This window comes from Coregonus lavaretus (assembly GCF_964263955.1).
Source record: "Coregonus lavaretus genome assembly, chromosome: 9".
In the NCBI taxonomy this organism is placed as follows: domain Eukaryota; kingdom Metazoa; phylum Chordata; class Actinopteri; order Salmoniformes; family Salmonidae; genus Coregonus; species Coregonus lavaretus.
This window is the reverse complement of record NC_139996.1, coordinates 51,325,198-51,346,631: the sequence shown is the minus strand read 5'-3', so window position 1 is coordinate 51,346,631 and position 21,434 is coordinate 51,325,198. Positions and strand designations below refer to the sequence as shown.

General features: G+C 44.1%; 1 protein-coding gene across 1 annotated transcript in view; it reads left to right on the top strand.

Moving 5' to 3' along the window:
• ap3b2 (adaptor related protein complex 3 subunit beta 2) overlaps positions 1-21,434 on the top strand; it is a gene marked incomplete at both ends in the record, with an annotated part of 68,324 nt that overhangs the window by 45,083 nt on the left and 1,807 nt on the right. The window contains 12 exons of the mRNA XM_084168392.1: positions 1,318-1,504; positions 1,801-1,931; positions 9,000-9,038; positions 9,869-9,983; positions 10,774-10,951; positions 16,594-16,765; positions 18,582-18,669; positions 19,042-19,154; positions 19,470-19,698; positions 20,015-20,099; positions 20,449-20,546; positions 21,110-21,130. Coding sequence (XP_084024518.1) covers positions 1,318-1,504; positions 1,801-1,931; positions 9,000-9,038; positions 9,869-9,983; positions 10,774-10,951; positions 16,594-16,765; positions 18,582-18,669; positions 19,042-19,154; positions 19,470-19,698; positions 20,015-20,099; positions 20,449-20,546; positions 21,110-21,130 — 1,456 coding nt within the window. The remainder of the gene's footprint in view (positions 1-1,317; positions 1,505-1,800; positions 1,932-8,999; positions 9,039-9,868; positions 9,984-10,773; positions 10,952-16,593; positions 16,766-18,581; positions 18,670-19,041; positions 19,155-19,469; positions 19,699-20,014; positions 20,100-20,448; positions 20,547-21,109; positions 21,131-21,434) is intronic.

The window sequence follows — 21,434 nt, the reverse complement described above, 5'->3', positions numbered from 1 at the left end:
GAATGTTCATAAGCTGCCTCCAACATTGTTTTAAAGAATCTGGCACAGAGACACCGTGATGAGATCCTGAGGCCCATTGTCATGCCATTCATCCACCGCCATCACCTGTTGTTTCAGCATATGTGAATAAGACAGACACAGCACTAGGCTATATTTTCCCTGTTACTTTATTCCCCCTTCTCTCTCATGGTTCTCTAGGGAACAGCTGGTACAGCAGCTTGTATTTGTAAAGCCTTTACCAAAACACTGAGAAAACAGTGGGTTTAGTATGCAGTGGTGTAAAGTACTGAAGTACAAATACTTCTTAAGTAGGTTTTTTGGGTATATGTACTTTACTTTACTATTTATATTTTTGCCAACTTCTACTTTTACTTCACTACATTCCTAAAGAAAATAATGTACTTTTTACTCCATACATTTTCCCTGACACCCAAAAGTACCTGTTACATTTTGACAGGAAAATGGTCCAATTCACACACTTATCAAGAGAACATTCCTGGTCATCCCTACTGCCTCTAATCTGGCGGACTCACTAAACACAAATGCTTCGTTTGTGAATTATGTCTGAGTGTTGTAGTGTGCCCCTGGCTTTCCGTCAATTAAAAAGAAAAAATTGTGCTGTCTGGTTTGCTTCATATAAGGAATTTGAAATGGTTTATACTTTTACTATTACTTTTGATACTTAAGTATATTTAGAACCAAATACTTTTAGACTTTTACTCAAGTAGTATTTTACTGGGTGACTTTCACTTTTACTTGAGTCATTTTCTATTAAGGTATATTTTACTTTTACTCAAGTATGTCAATTTAGTACTTTTTCCACCACTGTTAATATGGCCACATCCTTTAGCTGCTTTAGCTCCCCAGCTTCGCAGCAGTGTCTTGTATCAAACCCTTTCACAAGATGGCAGAGAAGCAGATCATCTTCTCGTTTTACTGCACAAGCAGGCTTACTCCCTTTTTGGATAAAAACACATCCATCTCTCCGTTAAAGCATATTTTCCATAGGTAGGAAGAGATTTAGACTTTCAGCATAATTCAATATGGTACAGTCAAGGCTCTTCTACAGTCACTACTATTTCTATGGTCATTCCACCAATGATCCACTGGTATGATACAGTCATCCCTATGGCGCTGTCCACGGTGCTGAAATACAGGACACTGCAATGTAACACACCATCTCTCTCTCGCCCTCTCTCTCTCTCTCTCTCGGTGTCTCTGGCACCAATCTGTAACCTCCCTCCAGATGAAGGTAACATTCTCTCTCTTTTCCCCTCCTCCCACACTCCCTCCTCCCTTGTTCCTCTCCTCCCTCAGACAAAACTGCTCACTCAGTACGTGCTGAACCTGGCCAAGTACGATCAGAACTATGACATCCGTGACCGGGCGCGCTTCATCCGCCAGCTCATTGTGCCCACTGACAAGAGTGGTGCCCTCAGCAAGTATGCCAAGAAGCTGTTCCTGGCCCTCAAGCCTGCGCCCATCCTCGAGTCTCCATTTAAAGGTGTCTTTCATCAGATGGTGTTATTTTACTAGCCTGGTCCCAGATCAGTTTGTGCTCTCCTGCCAACGTCTATGGCGATAATGACCGCAGAGTTGGCAAGATAGCACAACCAGATCTGAGACCAGGCTAATCTCTTACTATTTCTGCTTCTGTTTTGTGTTGTCAGACATGAGCCTTTTAAGTATTTTTTGTAAGTAAACATAGTCCTAACCATAATTCATACCATAGAGATACAATATAATCATGTTTTATGTAATTATGTGGATCTTACTGTGTAATTTCTCTGTGTTTTCCAGATCGAGACCACTTCCAGCTGGGCTCGTTGTCCCACCTGCTGAATGCCAAGGCTGGCGGCTACCAGGTGCTGCCCGACTGGCCCGAGGCCGCCCCAGACCCCTCTGTGCGCAACGTGGAGGTGAAGGAGTCTGTGCGTGCAGTGGAAACAGTAACAGCCAGAGACAGGGGGCCTCTAGGGGCCCCCCAAAACCCGAGGGGAGCCCGAGGGGCACTCCTCTAGTAGGGCAATGCCTTGGAGGGGGCGCAACACCACCACCAAATTGCAGTAGCACCCAAACACTGACACATAACACTGACTTCATTAATCATGACCACCTGCCAGTCATTCACTGGTCACTCACTGTTCATCAGCATAACGTCATCCTCATATGCACTACGCACATCCCTATTGTCTCCCATGCATTGTCAATGGGATGCTGCTGCCGCACATACTGCCATTGGTGCCAGAATGTGTCCTGTAAAGGGTTAATTCTGTATTGGTCAAGTTCAAGGACCCAGATTCATGAACTGTATGGTATGCCCAATAAACAGTATTACGTAACAGCTAATAACGTAACAGAATGAATCTGAAATTGACTCGGTAACAGGAATGACCTGTCCCAGCGTCAATTCCGATCAACTGGTAACAGAGTGGAGTATTGTTATGCTAATGACAGCTGAGGCTAGTTAGCTATCACCTCTGAGCACATGCGCACACTAGTGAAATTGGGAAATCACTGTCAGGCGTCCGCTAGTAAACTCTAGCTGGCCTAGCTGTGGCTTACTGGCCAAGTTTATCCAATACTATGCTACCCATTAGACCCCTCGCTGCTCTGGCCTCTCTAGGGTAGCAAACACCCCTAGTTTTCTTCTGTTTGATGCCTAATGAAAACGACCCAGCAAATGTACTGTTACTAAAACACACCACACAGACTCAAATTACCACCATGCAGTATAGTCTCGCCAAACTCCTCTAATTACCCAAACCACAGAGGCTCCCTTTTCGCCACACCTATCATTCCATGACATCAAATCAATATCCTTAAGTCTCGCTCCTTACATCCAAACCCTTGCGCTGGAGGAGTGATTAGAATTCTTGATTTGAGATTGGTTGTTCCATTGGGTTATCGTTGCTCCGTGAACGGTTTATGTTTGTTTTAAAAATGGTATTTTCATTCCCAATGGTTCTGCATTCATGTGTAATTCATGACCAAAGCAGATTTCCAGACGAGGTCACATGTGGATTTGTATCTGGTGACTTTTGACCTTTTGACCCCATGACCTCTCTCTCTCTGCCCTCGGTCCGCAGATAGAGGAGGTCATAACCAGCAGTGAGGGGCGGATCGGCTTGCTAGGAGACAGGCGAGAGGTGCCGTCCGTTTGAGAGTGCAGTGTGTTTTTACTGACTGCTCTACTCTCTCTCTAGTTTCTCTGTACCACTCAAACTCAAACAGGGCGCTTCAGTAATTTAAAGAGCGAGTTCATCCAAATGACTAATTCCAGACACTTGAAGGGATAGTTTGCCCAAATAACTAGTTGATCTTATCGTATGGATAGTCTAGCTACACTCTTAGAAAAAAAGGTGCTATGTAGAACCATACAGGGTTCTTCGGTTTGTCCCCATAGGGGAACCCTTTGAAGAACCCTTTTTGGTGCTTTGCAGAGGATTCTATCCAGTGGTGGAAAAAGTACCCAATTATCATACTTGAGTAAAAGTAAAGATACCTTTAATAGAAAATGACTCAAGTAAATGTGAAATTCACCCAGTAAAATACTGTAATTATTAAAAAATATATATAAATGCAACATTTAAAGTGTTGGTCCCATGTTTCATGAGCTGAAATAAAAGATCCCAGAAATGTTCCATACGCACAACAACATTATTTCTCTCCCATTTTGTGCACAAATTTGTTTACATCCCTGTTAGTGAGCATTTCTCGTTTTCAAAGATAATCCTCCACCTGACCGGTGTGGCATATCAACCGGCCTCTCAATCGCAGACCACGTGTATTGCGTTGTGTGGGCGACCAGTTTGCTAATGTCAATGTTTTGAACAAAGTGCCCCATGGTGGCGGTGGAGTTATGGAATGGCAGGCATAAACTACAGACAACTAAAATAATTGCATTTTATCAATGGCAATTTTAATGCACAGAAATACCGTGACAAGCTCCTGAGGTCCATTGTGAGGCCCATTTTTTAAAAGATATCTGTGACCAACAGATGCATATCTGTATTCCCAGTCATGTGAAATCCATAGATTAGGGCCTAATTAATTTATTTCAATTGACTGATTTCCAAAAAAGGACTGTAACTCAGTAAAATCTTTGAAATTGTTGCATGATGCATTTATATTTTTGTTCAATATATTTGGTTATCTATTTAACTAACTGTTTTCCAGTCTTATGGCTTGGGGGTGGAAGCTGTTCAGGGTCCTGTTGGTTCCAGACTTGGTGCATTGGTACCGCTTGCCGTGCGGTAGCAGAGTGAACAGTCTTTGACAATTTTTAGGGGGTTTCCTCTGACACCACCTGTTATAGAGGTCCTGGATGGCAGGGAGCTCGTCCCCAGTGATGTACTGGGCCATACGCACTACCCTCTGTAAAGCCTTGTGGTCGATGCCAAGCAGTTGCCATACCAAGCGGTGATGCAACCGGTCAGGATGCTCTCGATAGTGCAGCTGTATAACTTTTTGAGGATCTGAGGGCCCATGCCAAATCTTTTCAGCCTCTTGAGGGGGAAGAGGAGTTATTGTGTCCTCTTCACGACTGTGTTGGTTCGTGTGGACCATGATAGATCGTTAGTGATGTGGACACCGAGGAACTTGAAGCTCTCGATCTGTCCCCAGTCTACTATCAGCTCCTTTGTCTTGCTGACGTTGAGGGAGAGGTTGTTGTCCTGGCACCACACTGCCAGGCCTCTGACCTCCTCCTTATAGGCTGTCTCATCGTCGTCGGTGATCAGGCCTACCACTGTCTTGTCGTCAGCAAACGTAATGATGGTTTTGGAGTTGTGCACGGCCACGCAGTCGTGAGTGAACAGGGAGTACAGGAGGGGACTAAGCATGCACCCCTAAGGGGCCCCCATGTTAAAGGTTCAGCATGGCGGATGTGTTGTTGCCTACCCTCACCACCTGGGGGCGGCCCGTCAGGAAGTCCAGGATCCAGTTGCAGAGGGAGGTGTTCAGTCCCAGGGTCCTTAGCTTAGTGATGAGCTTGGAGGGCACTATGGTGTTTAACGCTGAGCTGTAGTCAATGAACAGCATTCTCACATATGTGTTCCTCTTGTCCAGGTGGGAGAGGGCAGTGTGGAGTGCAATAGAGATTGCGTCATCTGTGGATCTTTTGGGGCGGTATGCGAATTGGAGTGGGTCCAGGGTGTCTGGGATGGTGTTGACGTGAGCCATGACCAGCCTTTCAAAGCATTTCATGGCTACATACAGTGGGGAGAACAAGTATTTGATACACTGCCGATTTTGCAGGTTTTCCTACTTACAAAGCATGTAGAGGTCTGTAATTTTTATCATAGGTACACTTCAACTGTGAGAGATGGAATCTAAAACAACAATCCAGAAAATCACATTGTATAATTTTTAAGTAATTAATTTGCATTTTATTGCATGACATAAGTATTTGATCACCTACCAACCAGTAAGAATTCCGGCTCTCACAGACCTGTTAGTTTTTCTTTAAGAAGCCCTCCTGTTCTCCACTCAATACCTGTATTAACTGCACCTGTTTGAACTCGTTACCTGTATAAAAGACACCTGTCCACACACTCAATCAAACAGACTCCAACCTCTCCACAATGGCCAAGACCAGAGAGCTGTGTAAGGACATCAGGGATAAAATTGTAGACCTGCACAAGGCTGGGATGGGCTACAGGACAATAGGCAAGCAGCTTGGTGAGAAGGCAACAACTGTTGGCGCAATTATTAGAAAATGGAAGAAGTTCAAGATGACGTCAATCACCCTCGGTCTGGGGCTCCATGCAAGATCTCATCTCGTGGGGCATCAATGATCATGAGGAAGGTGAGGGATCAGCCCAGAACTACACGGCAGGACCTGGTCAATGACCTGAAGAGAGCTGGGACCACAGTCTCAAAGAAAACCATTAGAAACACACTACGCCGTCATGGATTAAAATCCTGCAGCACACGCAAGGTCCCCCTGCTCAAGCCAGCGCATGTCCAGGCCCGTCTGAAGTTTGCCAATGACCATCTGGATGATCCAGAGGAGGAATGGGAGAAGGTCATGTGGTCCGATGAGACAAAAATAGAGCTTTTTGGTCTAAACTCCACTCGCCGTGTTTGGAGGAAGAAGAAGGATGAGTACAACCCCAAGAACACCATCCCAACCGTGAAGCATGGAGGTGGAAACATCATTCTTTGGGGATGCTTTTCTGCAAAGGGAATAGGACGACTGCACCGTATTGAGGGGAGGATGGATGGGACCATGTATCGCGAGATCTTGGCCAACAACCTCCTTCCCTCAGTAAGAGCATTGAAGATGGGTCGTGGCTGGGTCTTCCAGCATGACAACGACCTGAAACACACAGCCAGGGCAACTAAGGAGTGGCTCCGTAAGAAGCATCTCAAGGTCCTGGAGTGGCCTAGCCAGTCTCCAGACCTGAACCCAATAGAAAATCTTTGGAGGGAGCTGAAAGTCCGTATTGCCCAGCGACATCCCCGAAACCTGAAGGATCTGGAGAAGGTCTGTATGGAGGAGTGGGCCAAAATCCCTGCTGCAGTGTGTGCAAACCTGGTCAAGACCTACAGGAAACGTATGATCTCTGTAATTGCAAACAAAGGTTTCTGTACCAAATATTAAGTTCTGCTTTTCTGATGTATCAAATACTTATGTCATGCAATAAAATGCAAATTAATTACTTAAAAATCATACAATGTGATTTTCTGGATTTTTGTTTTAGATTCCGTCTCTCACAGTTGAAGTGTACCTATGATACAAATTACAGACCTCTACATGCTTTGTAAGTAGGAAAACCTGCAAAATCGGCAGTGTATCAAATACTTGTTCTCCCCACTGTATGTGAGTGCTACGGGGCGATAGTCATTTAGACAGGTTACCTTGACGTTCTTTGGCACAGGGACTATGTTAGTCTGCTTGAAACATTTAGATATTACAGACTGTGTCAGGGAGAAGTTGAAAATGTCAGTGAAGACACTTGCCAGCGCATGCTCTGAGTACTCATCCTGGTAATCCATCTGGCCCTGCGGCCTTGTGAATGTTAATCTGTTTACATCGGCTACGGAGAGCGTGATCAAACAGTCGTCCGGAACAGCTGGTACTCTCATGCATGGTTCAGTGTTGCTTGCCTCGAAGCAAGCATAGAAGGCATTTAGCTCGTCTGGTAGGCTTGCGTCACTGGGCAGCTCGCGGCTGGGTTTCCCTTTATAATCTGTGATAGTTTGCAAGCCCTGCAACATCCGAGTGTCAGAGCCGGTGTAGTAGGATGCGATCTTAGGCCTGTATTGACGCTTTGCCTGTTTGATGGCTCGTCAAAGGTCGTAGCAGGAGCTATCAAACAGGCAAAGCGTCAACACAGGACTAAGATCGAATCCTACTACGCCGGCTCTACGTCTACGTCGGATTAGTGTCCCATTCCTTGAAAGTGGCAGCTCTTGCCTTTAGCTCAGTGCGGATGTTGTCTCTAATCAATGGCTTCTGGTTGGGATATGTACACACAGTCACTGTGGGGATGATGTCATCAATGTACTTTATTAATGAAGCCGGTGACTGATGTGGTAAACTCCTCAATGCCATCGGATGAATTCCGGCACATATTCCAGTCTGTGCTAGCGAAACAGTCCTGTAGCTTAGCATCCGCTTCATCGGACCACTTCTGTATTGAGCGCGTCACTGGTACTTCCTGTTTGAGTTTTTGCTTGTAAGGAATCAGGAGGATAGAGTTATGGTAAGATTTGCCAAATGGAGGGCGAGGAAGAGCTTTGTATTTGTTTCTGTGTGTGGAGTAAAGGTGATCTAGATTTTTTGTCTCCTGTAGTTGCACAGGTAACATGCTGGTAGAAATTTGGTAAAACAGATTTAAGTTTCCCTGCATTACAATCACCGGCCACTAGGGGCGCCGCCTCTGGATGAGCATTTTCTTGCTTATGGCCCTATATAGCTCGTTGAGTGCGGTCTTACTGCCAGCATCGGTTTGTGGTGGTAAATAGACAGCTACGAAAAATATATTCCAACTCAGGTGAGCAGAACTGCGAAATATTAATATTAGAGATCGCACACCAGCTGTGGCACAATATTCAAGTGGCACCATATTCAAAAGGATTGGTGTTTGATGTCAGTGCGGATTGGTTTAGATGGGAATTAATTGGTATGATTACTTAGTTGAGCCTGTAAAGGATGGTCAATTGCTACAGGTATTCTATGACCGTATTTCTAGAATGACTGCTATAGACGTCAAAGTCAGCTCTGTCTCTTATAGCTATTTATATAAAGAGAAAGTTTCAGTTTTGAAATGGTCCATAGCTAGATGGATAGTTAGGCTACTGGTCTCTAATGTCAGTCGCTGAAATTGGACTTGAGTAAGTGGTACAGTTTGTGTATTTTGCGTGTGAACTGCCGTGTTTGACTTTTACTTGTTGTGCGGTGTGTGCCAACCTTGTTTCCAATCCGAAATCTGCCTTTCTCGATCTTCTATGTTCTTCTCTTCATGTGTTCCACCATTCAACTCCCACTGGATTCATTCAATCTAGGTTGCACTACCGTAGCGAAGTTCAATAAGCAAACACCACCTCATGCTTTACCATCGATATATAGTCTTTGATATTGGATGTACTGTAATGATTATGATAACCATAAGTAATTGTGAATTTGTAAACTTTATTAAGTTATTTAATATCTTGGTTAAAGTAAGTTAACAAATTCCTAATTGAAGTAATTTCAAGTTGTTGAAGTAATGTTTAAGTACTTTGGTAATGTTGTTTAATGAATGCTTAATTATGGTAATTTTGTCAAAGTATGTTAAATAATATATTTTAAAGAGAGTAAGGTAAAGCCTTGTAGTAACAATCGCTTAGAAGTGAAAACTGTTTTTGAACATCTACAGTATTGAGTAAGTGCAACTTGAATCCCTGTCCGTTTATTTTTTGCCTTGTTTTTTTTATACCTCTTTCTAGTCTTTTCTTTCTTTTCTCATCTCACCTCCATCCCAATCTTTTTCTTTCTTCCGTCCTGCCAGGTTATTACGCTGCTCGAAAGAGTCACAACTTTAACCAGCGTGAGTCTGTCAGTGGCAAAGAGCTTGCCTCTATGACACCCCCCCCCCCCCCCCTCCCCATAGCGCCAAAGTGCTTTTTGACACCCCTGGCGTACCGTAGCTGCTGTTCTGTGCCTACCTAACTCAGCAAAACTACCCAACTCAGCACCCTCCTCTGTCTCTACCATTAAAGAGTCGATTCCTTCAGAAGAGTTGACAGTCCTCCCACTTCTTCAAACTTCCCTTATTCTTACTTGTTGTGGTTGTTGTTGTTGTTGTTGTTTTTTGCATGTAAGAGAAACAACTAACATACTGTACCAGTAAGAATATAAAATAATACACCCTCGGTTAATACAATACATTTTAATGTTGTTACATTTTTCAGTGGCAGGACATTGACTGCTCCTGGAGGACATCACATCTTTATTGGAACTACTCCGGTTAAATAATCTAAATCAAACACTATTACAACTGGCCATGAAGGCATCACCTGGTGCTGCCACCTAGCTGTGGAAAACAATAAATACAAGTTAAACATGGTATACAGTACATGTTATGACAATTGTGTTGACTAGAGCTTCACGGAACTGTACCATAATGGAAGCCCATATGGCTAGTTGGTTTGGTTCACAGGGTCAGCCCCATGGGGAAGCGGTCATGGTCATGCTGCGTCTTCTATCCTTGGCTGCATCCGAAATGGCACCATATTCCCCTATGCGGGCCCTGGTCAAAAGTATTGCACTAGGGAATACGGTGCCATTTCGGATGAACCCCTCTTCTCTGCTTCCATTGAAACGCTTCGGACGTGGTGGTGACACGGCTGACTCTTTGACCTCTGACCTCTTTGCCAGGTGCCGGAGTGGACCAAGTGCAGCAGCCGCGAGAAAAGAAAAGAAAAGAAGGCGGACAAGCCATTCTACTCTGACTCGGAGGGCGAGTCTGGCCCAACCGAATCTGCTGACAGTGGTAACTAGGGCTGCTTACTTCCATACACAACCTCACAACCCCCTTCACCACACTTCCTAACATGAAGAATAATACAGTGATAACGTAAAAAGCGTTTGTGTGTGTGTGCATCTGTGGAAATGTTTGCCTATATGTGTTTTATGGTGTCCTATGAGTAGGGTTGAAAAGGGAGGGTATAGTACTGTCATCTTTCTACGTTTACCAGTAAACCACCGGAATTTGGGAAACCTTCAAGGATTCTATAGAATTTTCATAACATGTCAAATATATAAAATAATATGATTTTAAAATACAAAATTAAATGATAAAGCTGTAAAACATTATCCTAAATATAACCCATCAACTTAGTGAATACCGTTGGTGTTTAATATCAGGGTTTCAGCATGAAATATCCTTTTTACACACTTTTATTTATTTTACTATGTCAATATGTCTTTGTTGTAAATGTTTTGGAGGCAGTTGTGAAAACAGCCAATAGCTGGGAGAGTTGCAGAGTTAATTGAAAATGATGCCATCGTTTATTCTATGATTTTTTCATTAATTAGCCTATTTTCCACTACAACCTCATGGAAAATGTGGAGACAGATTTACAAAAAAATGAATATTTTATATCAAAAGTATAAATTACCAAAGTTATAATAGATTGCCATAGATTACCTGTTAATAAAAAATTACTGAAAATGCCAGTAACTTTGGTAAATTACAGGTCTTTTGCGACCCTACCTATAAGTATATCAGACAGAATCTGTGTAGGATGGGATGAATATAAACCTTTCCTCTCCACCCCCAGTATCAGACACAGCCAGCGGCTCAGAGAGTGGCAGTGGCAGTGAGGAGAGCGGCTCGGGATCCGAGAGTGAGGAGAGCAACGAGGAGTCCGAGTCTGCAAGTGAGGAGGAAGAGAGGAAGAAGAAAAAGAAGAATGTGGAGAAGATCAAAGCAAGGAAACCTGTTCCAGAAAGTGAAAGGTAGCACACATTTTTCCCTTAAAAAGATGTTCCGGAAAATTGAAAACTACCTCGTTCTTTTTTATACCTCACGTTTTGGACTCGACATGTCAATGTATGGCTCATACATGCATAATAAACTATCTACATTCTAACCTGCCATCATTTAGAATATGCTCGTTCCTGTGATGTAGCGAACCCCCGCTCTGAAGCAAGTTTTCAAGTGGTTGCATGCATTTACATTTACATTTTACATTTACATTTACATCATTTAGCAGACGCTCTTATCCAGAGCGACTTACAAATTGGTGCATTCACCTTATAGCCAGTGGGATAAACACTTTACAATATGTTTTTTTCTTTTTTTTCTTTCTTTCTTTGGGGTGGGTGAAGGGGGGTAGAATGATTACTTTATCCTATCCCAGGTATTCCTTAAAGAGGTGGGGTTTCAAGTGTCTCCGGAAGGTGGTGAGTGACTCCGCTGTCCTGGCGTCGTGAGGGAGCTTGTTCCACCATTGGGGTGCCAGAGCAGCGAACAGTTTTGACTGGGCTGAGCAGGAACTGTGCTTCCGCAGAGGTAGGGGGGCCAGCAGGCCAGAGGTGGATGAACGCAATGCCCTCGTTTGGGTGTAGGGACTGATCAGAGCCTGAAGGTACGGAGGTGCCGTTCCCCTCACAGCTCCGTAGGCAAGCACCATGGTATTGTAGCAGATGCGAGCTTCAACTGGAAGCCAGTGGAGTGTGCGGAGGAGCGGGGTGACGTGAGAGAACTTGGGAAGGTTGAACACCAGACGGGCTGCGGCATTCTGGATGAGTTGTAGGGGTTTAATGGCACAGGCAGGGAGCCCAGCCAACAGCGAGTTGCAGTAATCCAGACGGGAGATGACAAGTGCCTGGATTAGGACCTGTGCCGCTTCCTGTGTAAGGCAGGGTCGTACTCTCCGAATGTTGTAGAGCATGAACCTACAGGATCGGGTCACCGCCTTGATGTTAGCGGAGAACGACAGGGTGTTGTCCAGGGTCACGCCAAGGCTCTTCGCACTCTGGGAGGAGGACACAACAGAGTTGTCAACCGTGATGGCGAGATCATGGAACGGGCAGTCCTTCCCCGGGAGGAAGAGCAGCTCCGTCTTGCCGAGGTTCAGCTTGAGGTGGTGATCCGTCATCCACACTGATATGTCTGCCAGACATGCAGAGATGCGATTCGCCACCTGGTTATCAGAAGGGGGAAAGGAGAAGATTAGTTGTGTGTCGTCTGCGTAGCAATGATAGGAGAGGCCATGTGAGGATATGACAGAGCCAAGTGACTTGGTGTATAGCGAGAATAGGAGGGAATACTGGTCTGTAGTTGTTGACATCAGAGGGATCGAGTGTTGGTTTTTTGAGAAGGGGTGCAACTCTCGCTCTCTTGAAGACGGAAGGGACATAGCCAGCGGTCAAGGATGAGTTGATGAGCGAGGTGAGGTAAGGGAGAAGGTCACCGGAGATGGTCTGGGGAAGAGAGGAGGGGATAGGGTCAAGCGGGCAGGTTGTTGGGCGGCCGGCCGTCACAAGTCGCAAGATTTCATCTGGAGAGAGAGGGGAGAAAGAAGTCAAAGCATAGGGTAGGGCAGTGTGAACAGGACCAGCAGTGTCATTTGACTTAACAAACAAGGATCGGATGTCGTCAACCTTCTTTTCAAAATGGTTGACGAAGTCATCCACAGAGAGGGAGGAGGGGGGGAGGGGGGTGGAGGATTCAGCAGGGAGGAGAAGGTGGCAAAGAGCTTCCTAGGGTTAGAGGCAGATGCTTGGAATTTAGTGGTAGAAAGTGGCTTTAGCAGCAGAAACAGATGAAGAAAATGTAGAGAGGAGGGAGTGAAAAGATGCCAGGTCCGCAGGGAGTCTAGTTTTCCTCCATTTCCGCTCGGCTGCCCGGAGCCCTGTTCTGTGAGCTCGCAATGAGTCGTCAAGCCACGGAGCAGGAGGGGAGGACCGAGCCGGCCGGGAGGATAGGGGACATAGATAGTTGAAGGATGCAGAAAGGGAGGAGAGGAGGGTTGAGGAGGCAGAATCAGGAGATTGGAGGGAGAAGGATTGAGCAGAGGGAAGAGATTATAGGATGGAAGAGGAGAGAGTACCGGGAGAGAGAGAGCAAAGGTTGCGACGGCGCATTACCATCTGAGTAGGGGCAGAGTGAGTAGTGTTGGAGGAGAGCGAGAGAGAAAAGGATACAAAGTAGTGGTCGGAGACTTGGAGGGGAGTTGCAGTGAGATTAGTAGAAGAACAGCATCTAGTAAAGATGAGGTCAAGCGTATTGCCTGCCTTGTGAGTAGGGGGGGACGGTGAGAGGGTGAGGTCAAAAGAGGAGAGGAGTGGAAAGAAGGAGGCAGAGAGAAATGAGTCAAAGGTAGACGTAGGGAGGTTGAAGTCACCCAGAACTGTGAGGGGTGAGCCATCCTCAGGAAAGGAACTTATCAAGGCGTCAAGCTCATTGATGAACTCTCCAATGGAACCTGGAGGGCGATAAATTACAAGGATGTTAAGCTTGAATGGGCTAGTGACTGTGACAGCATGGAATTCAAATGAGGAGATAGACAGATGGGTCAGGGGGAAAAGAGAGAATGTCCACTTGGGAGAGATGAGGATTCCTGTGCCACCACCCCGCTGACCAGATGCTCTCGGGGTATGCGAGAACACATGGTCAGACGAGGAGAGAGCAGTAGGAGTAGCAGTGTTTTCAGTGGTAATCCATGTTTCCGTCAGCGCCAAGAAGTCGAGGGACTGGAGGGTAGCATAGGCTGAGATGAACTCTGCTTTGTTGGCCGCAGAACGGCAGTTCCAGAGGCTGCCGGAGACCTGGAACTCCATGTGGGTCGTGCGTGCAGGGACCACCAGGTTAGAGAGGCAGCAGCCACGCTGTGTGAGGCGTTTGTATAGCCTGTGCGGAGAGGAGAGAACAGGGATAGACAGAGGCATAGTTGACAGGCTACAGAAAATGGCTACAATAATGCAAAGGAGATCGGAATGAAATGAACTAAACATCTGGGAAAGCGAGAGAGCGGGGCCTCCCTCACTTACGTTTCACTGAAACACCCAAATATAACTCTCCCAACTTCCACCTCAGAAACTATAATTGTTGTAAACTACCGCGGTTCAATGTTTTCTAGGAATAGACTAACTTAGTTTATTCAGCTAGCTAACTTGGTACAGTATTCTTCCGTGAAAACCGTCCAGGGCATCTAGTCATATGACGCCACAGCCAACTAGCATGCCGGACTCCAACAACACGGTTTAGCACCAATACTCGGCCACAACAAACCACCAGTGTGTCAACACGCCAAGCAGATCATTCGTGTCCGTGTCTAATGTTGTGGGTTAGTCCCGACAGCTTGAGCGAGTCCGTCGTCAACTTATTCAGCCAGTTAGTTAGCTAGAATAGTTAGCATACTAGCTAGCCATTGCTTTCTGCCAACGAAGAAACCCGTCCTCCCACGGCACGAACACACAGAGAGAGCCAAGCTAACGTTAACTAGTCACCCATGTCCCGAATTCCCTTGAACGACTCTGGCTACCAGTATGTAAAAACAAAACACAAATGTAGGTTATAACTTACCATTAGTTAGCATGCCTTACCATTAGTTATTTTGATAACAGTGAAAATACATTGAATGCATCAATCAAATCCATGCATCATAAGTGAGAAAACATTTACAATTATAAGTTATATCTATTAGACCTTGGTAGTGGTTTCATTTATCTCTTTCAATGCCTTTCTCTGCAAACCAGAAAATGTTGTGCGCTAAAGATGGCATTGTAGGCACACAAATACTTTAGAATATCATTGTTAACCCAATCAGAAACACTATGCTCACAACCTGTATCTTGCTGGTGTATTTTGTTTACATTTTTGAATATATTGTGGAATAGGCTATAAGATTTTTACAAGGCACGCATCCATCCATCCCTTTCGTGAATCGCAACACAACACACAACTTTGATGCGCTCGAGAAATGTATACTGCAAACTTTCACCCACTTTTTAGATGAACAATTATTGGCCTACCTTGGTATTTTATTAGGACCCCCATTAGCTGTTGCGAAAGCAGCAGCTACTCTTCCTGGGGTCCACATGAAACATGATATAATACAGAACATGAATAGACAAGAACAGCTCAAGGACAGAAGTACATCCAGCCAACATGTCAGTACATACACACAAACTATCTAGGTCAAATAGGGGAAAGGTTTTGTGCCGTGAGGTGTTAGTTTATCTTTTTTTTTTTTTACCAGGTTCGCTGTTCATTTGAGCAGTATGAGATGGAAGGGAGTTCCATGCAATAATGGCTCTATATAATACTGTATGCTTTCTTGAATTTGTTCTCGATTTGGGGACTGTGAAAAGACCCCTGGTGGCATGTCTGGTGAGGTAAGTGTCAGAGTTGTGTGTAAGTTGACTTTGCAAACAATTTGGCATTTTCTACACATTAATGTTTCTTATAAAAAGAAGAAGTGATGCAGTCAGTCTCTCCTCAACTCTTAGCCAAGAGAGACTGGCATGCATAGTATTTATATTAGCCCTCTGATTATAATGAAGAGCAAGACGTGCCGCTCTGTTCTGGGCCAGCTGCAGCTTAACTAGGTATTTCCTTGCAGCACTACACCACACGACTGGACAATAATCAAGATAAGACTAAACTAGAGCAGGACTTTTTCGAATGCGGTGTCATGCGGAGCATCTCTTAATTACGGACAGACCTCTCCCCATCTTTATAACCATTGAATTTATATGTTTTGACTAAGACAGTTTACAATCTAAGCTAACACCAAGTAATTTAGTCTCCTCAACTTGTTCAACAGCCACACCATTCATTACCAGATTCACCTTTATGTTGTGTCAACCGGCCATCCAAATAAAATAATTTAATGTGTCCACCTTTTTTCTTTATAAACTTTCACACACGTATTCCATGATATGGGGTAATCCAATGTAGGCAATACTACAGCTGTTAATTGCCAGCGATCATCATTCATCACGTAGGCATATGATATAATTGAGACACAACTTTCAAGGAGTAGGATATTTGATGCAAACATAAGTATACATTTTCGCTTACTCATTTGCCATACTAATCTGATGAGACCATGCGCTACAATGGGAGCTATAATGGGAACTAGCCTGCGACAACCGAGTTTGATGGACAATGTTGATTGGCAGGTGGATTGATGTCCAATGAGGTTGCAAGGGTAAATTGGGAGGCGGGATCAGCACAGTATCAGCACAGTATTGTCCAATGAGGTTGCGGGGTTAGCCCAACATGAACACCACAGAGTTTTTTTTATTTTCTTCGGGCACACGCTACAGAGGCTCGAGAACAATAATGGGATGACGTGCACAATTTTCGGGGACACGTTTTGGCTCGTGAGCGCTACTTTCAAAACTACTGGCTAAAATTAGACAAAACCGTTATAACGCATCTTTAATATCAAAAGTTGAAATGTTTAGTTTTTTTCTTTACTTTTTTAATTCATATTAAAAAGGTGTGTAACCAAGTATGTAACCCAGAGACTGTAGTCAAAATCTGTAGCAGAGCACTAGGAAATGCAATCCTATGACATCAAGAGCTCTAAAGATGTGAAATTCCTTCATTAAACCTTTGACACTTGTTGACCATTGCATCACAGTGAGCAGAGCAGTGGAGAGGATGAGAAGAAGAGTGAGAGGAAGAGCAAACCGCGGATTGGTAGCTCCGAGTCTGAATCCGAGGAGGACGAGGATAGTGAATCAGAGAGCAGCGAGTCAGAGGAAGAGGAGTCAGAAGAGGAGTCAGATGAGGAGACCAAGAAGAAAAAGAAGGTGGGTAATGAGAGAGAGACTCGAAAATACACATACTACAGACACACACACACACAGAGACGTAACACACACATTCTACATTGGCATTATCTGATGGTTGGCATAAAGCACATTTGATATTCTTCGATGTCAACATTCCCAATGTATACAGTAAACTAATAAACTTAAAGGGCAATTCTGCCACTTTTCAACCTCATATTCATAATATCCAGCACCAACCAGTGTCTACATATGTGAAAACAGTGCGTTTCTGTGGTTAAAAAGACAAGAAGAAAGGTCATAAAGAAATGCTTCTCTGTGACATCACAGGCTAGGATTAAAAGTAAGAAACTGCAATGAGTTTCTACCCCAAGGGAGGGTCTTTTCTTGCTCCCTGCGAATATCATAGTGTTTGAAAATCACTATTTTTTTCTACCAAATCTAGAAATTAGCAATTTTCACATGTATTGACACTGGTATTCAAATCAAATCAAATTGTATTGGTCACATACACATGTTTAGCAGATGTTATTGCGGGTATAGCGAAATGCTTGTGTTTCTAGCTCCAACAGTGCAGTAATATCTAACAATTCACAACAATACACACAATACACACAAATCTAAAAGTAAAATAATGGAATAAAGAAATCTATAAATATTAGGACGAGCAATGTCGGAGTGGCATAGACTGAAATACAGTAGAATAGAATACAGTATATACATATGAGATGAGTAAAGTGACTAGTGTTCCATTATTAAAGTGGCCAGTGATTCCAAGTCTATGTATATAGGGTAGCAGCCTCTAAGGTGCAGGGTTGCGTAACCGGGTGGAAGTCGCCTAGTGATGGCTATTTAACAGTCTGATGGCCTTGAGATAGAAGCTGTTTTTCAGTCTCTCTGTCCCAATTTGATGCACCTGTACTGACCTCGCCTTCTGTGCTGGAGATAATGAAAATTAGGTTGAAAAGTCGTGGAGTTGCCCAAGGCACTACTTTCATTTACCGGTATCTGCAAGTCCAGCCCTTATATTTAGCCTCACAATTAAGTGTTTTACCATTTTCTTTTCAGGTTAACCAGGGCTACAAGTAGAACACAAAAGAGTTTAACATAAACAGTTGTATTCATGAGTATTATTGACAAATGTCAATAAAAGAAACAAGGTCTGCCAAGTAAAAACCTGATGATAAAATTGAATTTAAGTACAGAAATTGTTTGCTCAGTAGGAAATTAATATCCAACTAGTCAGTGGCAAATGTGAAGTTTGGAGTTTGTGACAGCAACTATGTGAGCTTATGTCCTGGGATTTCCTATGATCGTCAATGTAGAAAAACTCCATACCTTCAAACTACTCTTGTGTGGCTTGTGAGCGTCATAGATCAAAACACGCACGCAAAACATGCACGATTACATGTACGTCTTCGTGAGAGTCTCAGTTTTCCATAGATGGGTTTGTAGCTCAAACCATTCCGACTTTACAGACGTCTTTGTGAGAGGAACCGGCCCCAGAACCCTTTGGGATCCGCCCTTGTCTCACAAACACCGCCCTAGCTCAGCCCACGTTAATCACACAGACTAGTGGTTGGTTTCAAAGGATGCAAAAGAGATGAATCCAATGGTTCAACAGAAGTCTGTAGCTCAAACACACAATGTTTAAAATGGGTTAGAAGTCCAAAACGCCCGGCGTCACGTTGGGTATGTATGAACATACTCCTTTGCTTTCATGCACAAGTGGTAATATCGTTTATATCTATTTACTTTTGTTCCTCCTTTAAACACTATATTCAGGTGGCAGGTCTCCTTTTGCTTGTGGGTTAGTTTCTCTTTCTCTTATTTTCAGACCACAGCATCTAAACCTCCCTCCAAACCACCCAAAAAAGAGAACAAGAAAGACAAGAAAGAAATGTCTCTGCTTGATTTTGATGACTGTAAGTTCACCTCCTTTTTACTAAACCCACGATACCAGGAATACAGTGACACACTACACTTTCCCCCTCAAGTAGTCCTACATAGAATTTGAATGGGATGATGAACAATTGATCATCGATGTCACTGGATAAGTCTATTTTAATTATGTGCAGATTTATTCTCTATTATTTAAAATTGTACATAAAATGTTTAAAATCAAATATATTTGTGTCTGTGGTACTCAACATTGCAACTTCAGAAGTCCACGATCACCATTGTCCATGATACTGAATCACCGCTATTTGCTTGTTTGTTTACATTAGCACAGCATCAGACTATAAATGATTGCTTTCCAGTCTTTGAGAAAACGCTGTGCTCCTTCCTCTTCCTAGTTGACCCTGCTCCGTCTCCGTCTCAAGTCACGCCCCTCAACAACTTCCTGTCCAGCAGCCTAGTGACAGATCTGGAGGGCTTATCCCTGACTGACAACGTTCTGTCCCCTACGGTGAGTACCCTTTCTAGGACATAAACTACCCCTAGCCCCTACCCCCGAGGGCCTGAGCACTTCATGTAGATGTAGCTTGATAGAGAGAGATACTGTATGTAGATATAAAGAGAGATTAAGTACCATACATTCAAAGCTTTATAAAATGTAATGAGTGACGATTTTACTGAATATTTTTGAAGATGTATAGTATATTTGGATACATTTTAGGGGGTAACCCCAACCGGGATTCGAACCTGGGTCCAGTGACTGTCAACCCAACACTATAGCCCTTACATCAACAGATCACTATAACCCTCTGTTTCCATACCTCAGACCATCGCCCCATCCTGCAACCTGAAGACCTATGAGCTGCTCCACCGTATCACCGGCGAGGGCCTATCAGTAGAGTACTGCTTCAGCCGCCAGCCGTTCAGCCCCGACCCACACATGGTGGCAGTCAAAATCCAGTTCACCAACAGCGCCACCTCCGAGGCCAAGAGCCTGCACGTGGAGGACGTCAAGTTGCAGTCGGGCATGAGGATCAAAGAGTTCCTTGAGATCGGTCAGTCAACATTTCACTACAGAATTCCTCTTTTAATAGTTTTGAAGAAGGGGTTCTAAAAGGGTTCTTTGAGGACAGGTAGGGTTCTACATGGAACCCTTTTTTTATCTGAAGAAGCCTTTTTGGAAAAGATAATTGAAAGAAATGGTTCTTTGTTGGGTTAAAATGTTCTACGTGGAACAAAAAAGAAACGGGAGCCAGTTTAAATTTGAATTACACATCAGTCATTCAGTGATCTATCTAGGTAGCTGTTTGTCATTGTTTTGGGCTAGTTAGTGGACTGTCTCTTTTACCTAGTATCTTGTGTTGTTTTCAGAGGTGTTACCTGCGGGTGAGACTGTTAGCGTGGTGATGGGCATCGACTTCTGTGATTCCACACAGGCGGCCAACTTCCAGCTCTGGTAAGGAAGAGCCTGCTCCCAGATGGCTGTAGATTGCTTAGATCCCAACTAGCGTCTGTGTACTTTCCCCTCCCCCATATGGCCTGTCACGTATCACCACTAGTGTTGCAAAATTCTGGAAACTTTCCCAAAGTTCCTGGGTTTTTCAGCAATCCTGGTTGGAAGATTCCGAGTTGGAGGATTCCCTACCTGCGTATTCCCTCCTGGTTCCGGGAATCCTACTGGGAATTCTGGAAAACCAGAGAATTCCTGGGAAAGTTTCCTGAATTTTGCGACCCTAATCACTGCACAGTATTATTGCTCTATTCTCCTCTATTCTCCTATGTCATGTCTTATTGTTCCTTTGCAGCACTCACACCAGGAAGTTCTTTGTATCGATCCAGCCACCGGTTGGAGAGCTGATGATGCCGATCTTTATGACAGAAAATGAGTTCAAAAAGGAGCAAGGTGAGCACAGGAACCACTGCATGGAAATTAACCAATTTAACTAAAACATCAATGTGACACGAAACCCCCTCAAACACATTTGATATGGGCCCCATTTTGACTGTGCTAAAGAAACAATGCTAGTGTCAACAAAGAGTAATACAACGTTATTGTTTTGTAATAGTAAAATCCCTGAATTGATGCAGTTTGTTTTGAGATGTCTTTGCCTCTCTGGGTGTTGTTTTGGGTTGGTATCCAAAAGAACACTCAAGAATTTGTACATTTCTGAGGCAAATCATAGTATATTTATTTTTTCTCACTAATGAATGGCAGTTTCCATCAGTCACTACACAAACTAACCCTAACAATGGCATGTGACTACTACCGCACTATCACCTCTGACTTGATCAAATCCACACCCACCAGGAAACCTTGGTATTCATTCTAACCTGGTTTAATAGCAATGGTCACCCTTGGAGCAGAATCACTAACACTGGGCAAGGCTTTCAACTCAAATCCAACCATATTGTGTGTTTAAACGTGTCATATCCTCCGTTCTTCCCTCTTGATACTGGTCCCAATAGAGACGCTATTACAAAGTCTAGGTAAGTTTCCTTTGATAGAACTTGTTCTCGTCAGCTGTCTATGTGCCACCTGCCTTAACAACCCACCCCCCATACGAGACTCAACCTCTCCTCCCCATCCTTCCCCTCAACATCTCCTCCCTTGCTTCACGCTGTTCCCCCCTATAACCCCCTCAGCGATGTCTAATGCCTGGGAGCCGATGACTATTTGCACTATGTATCTCCAGTTCACTTCAATGGCAGAAACAATTGACCTAACATAACCTAACCTGCATCCCAGCCTCTAACGTGTACTGTAGCTCCACTGGGAATGACTGGGAATGCT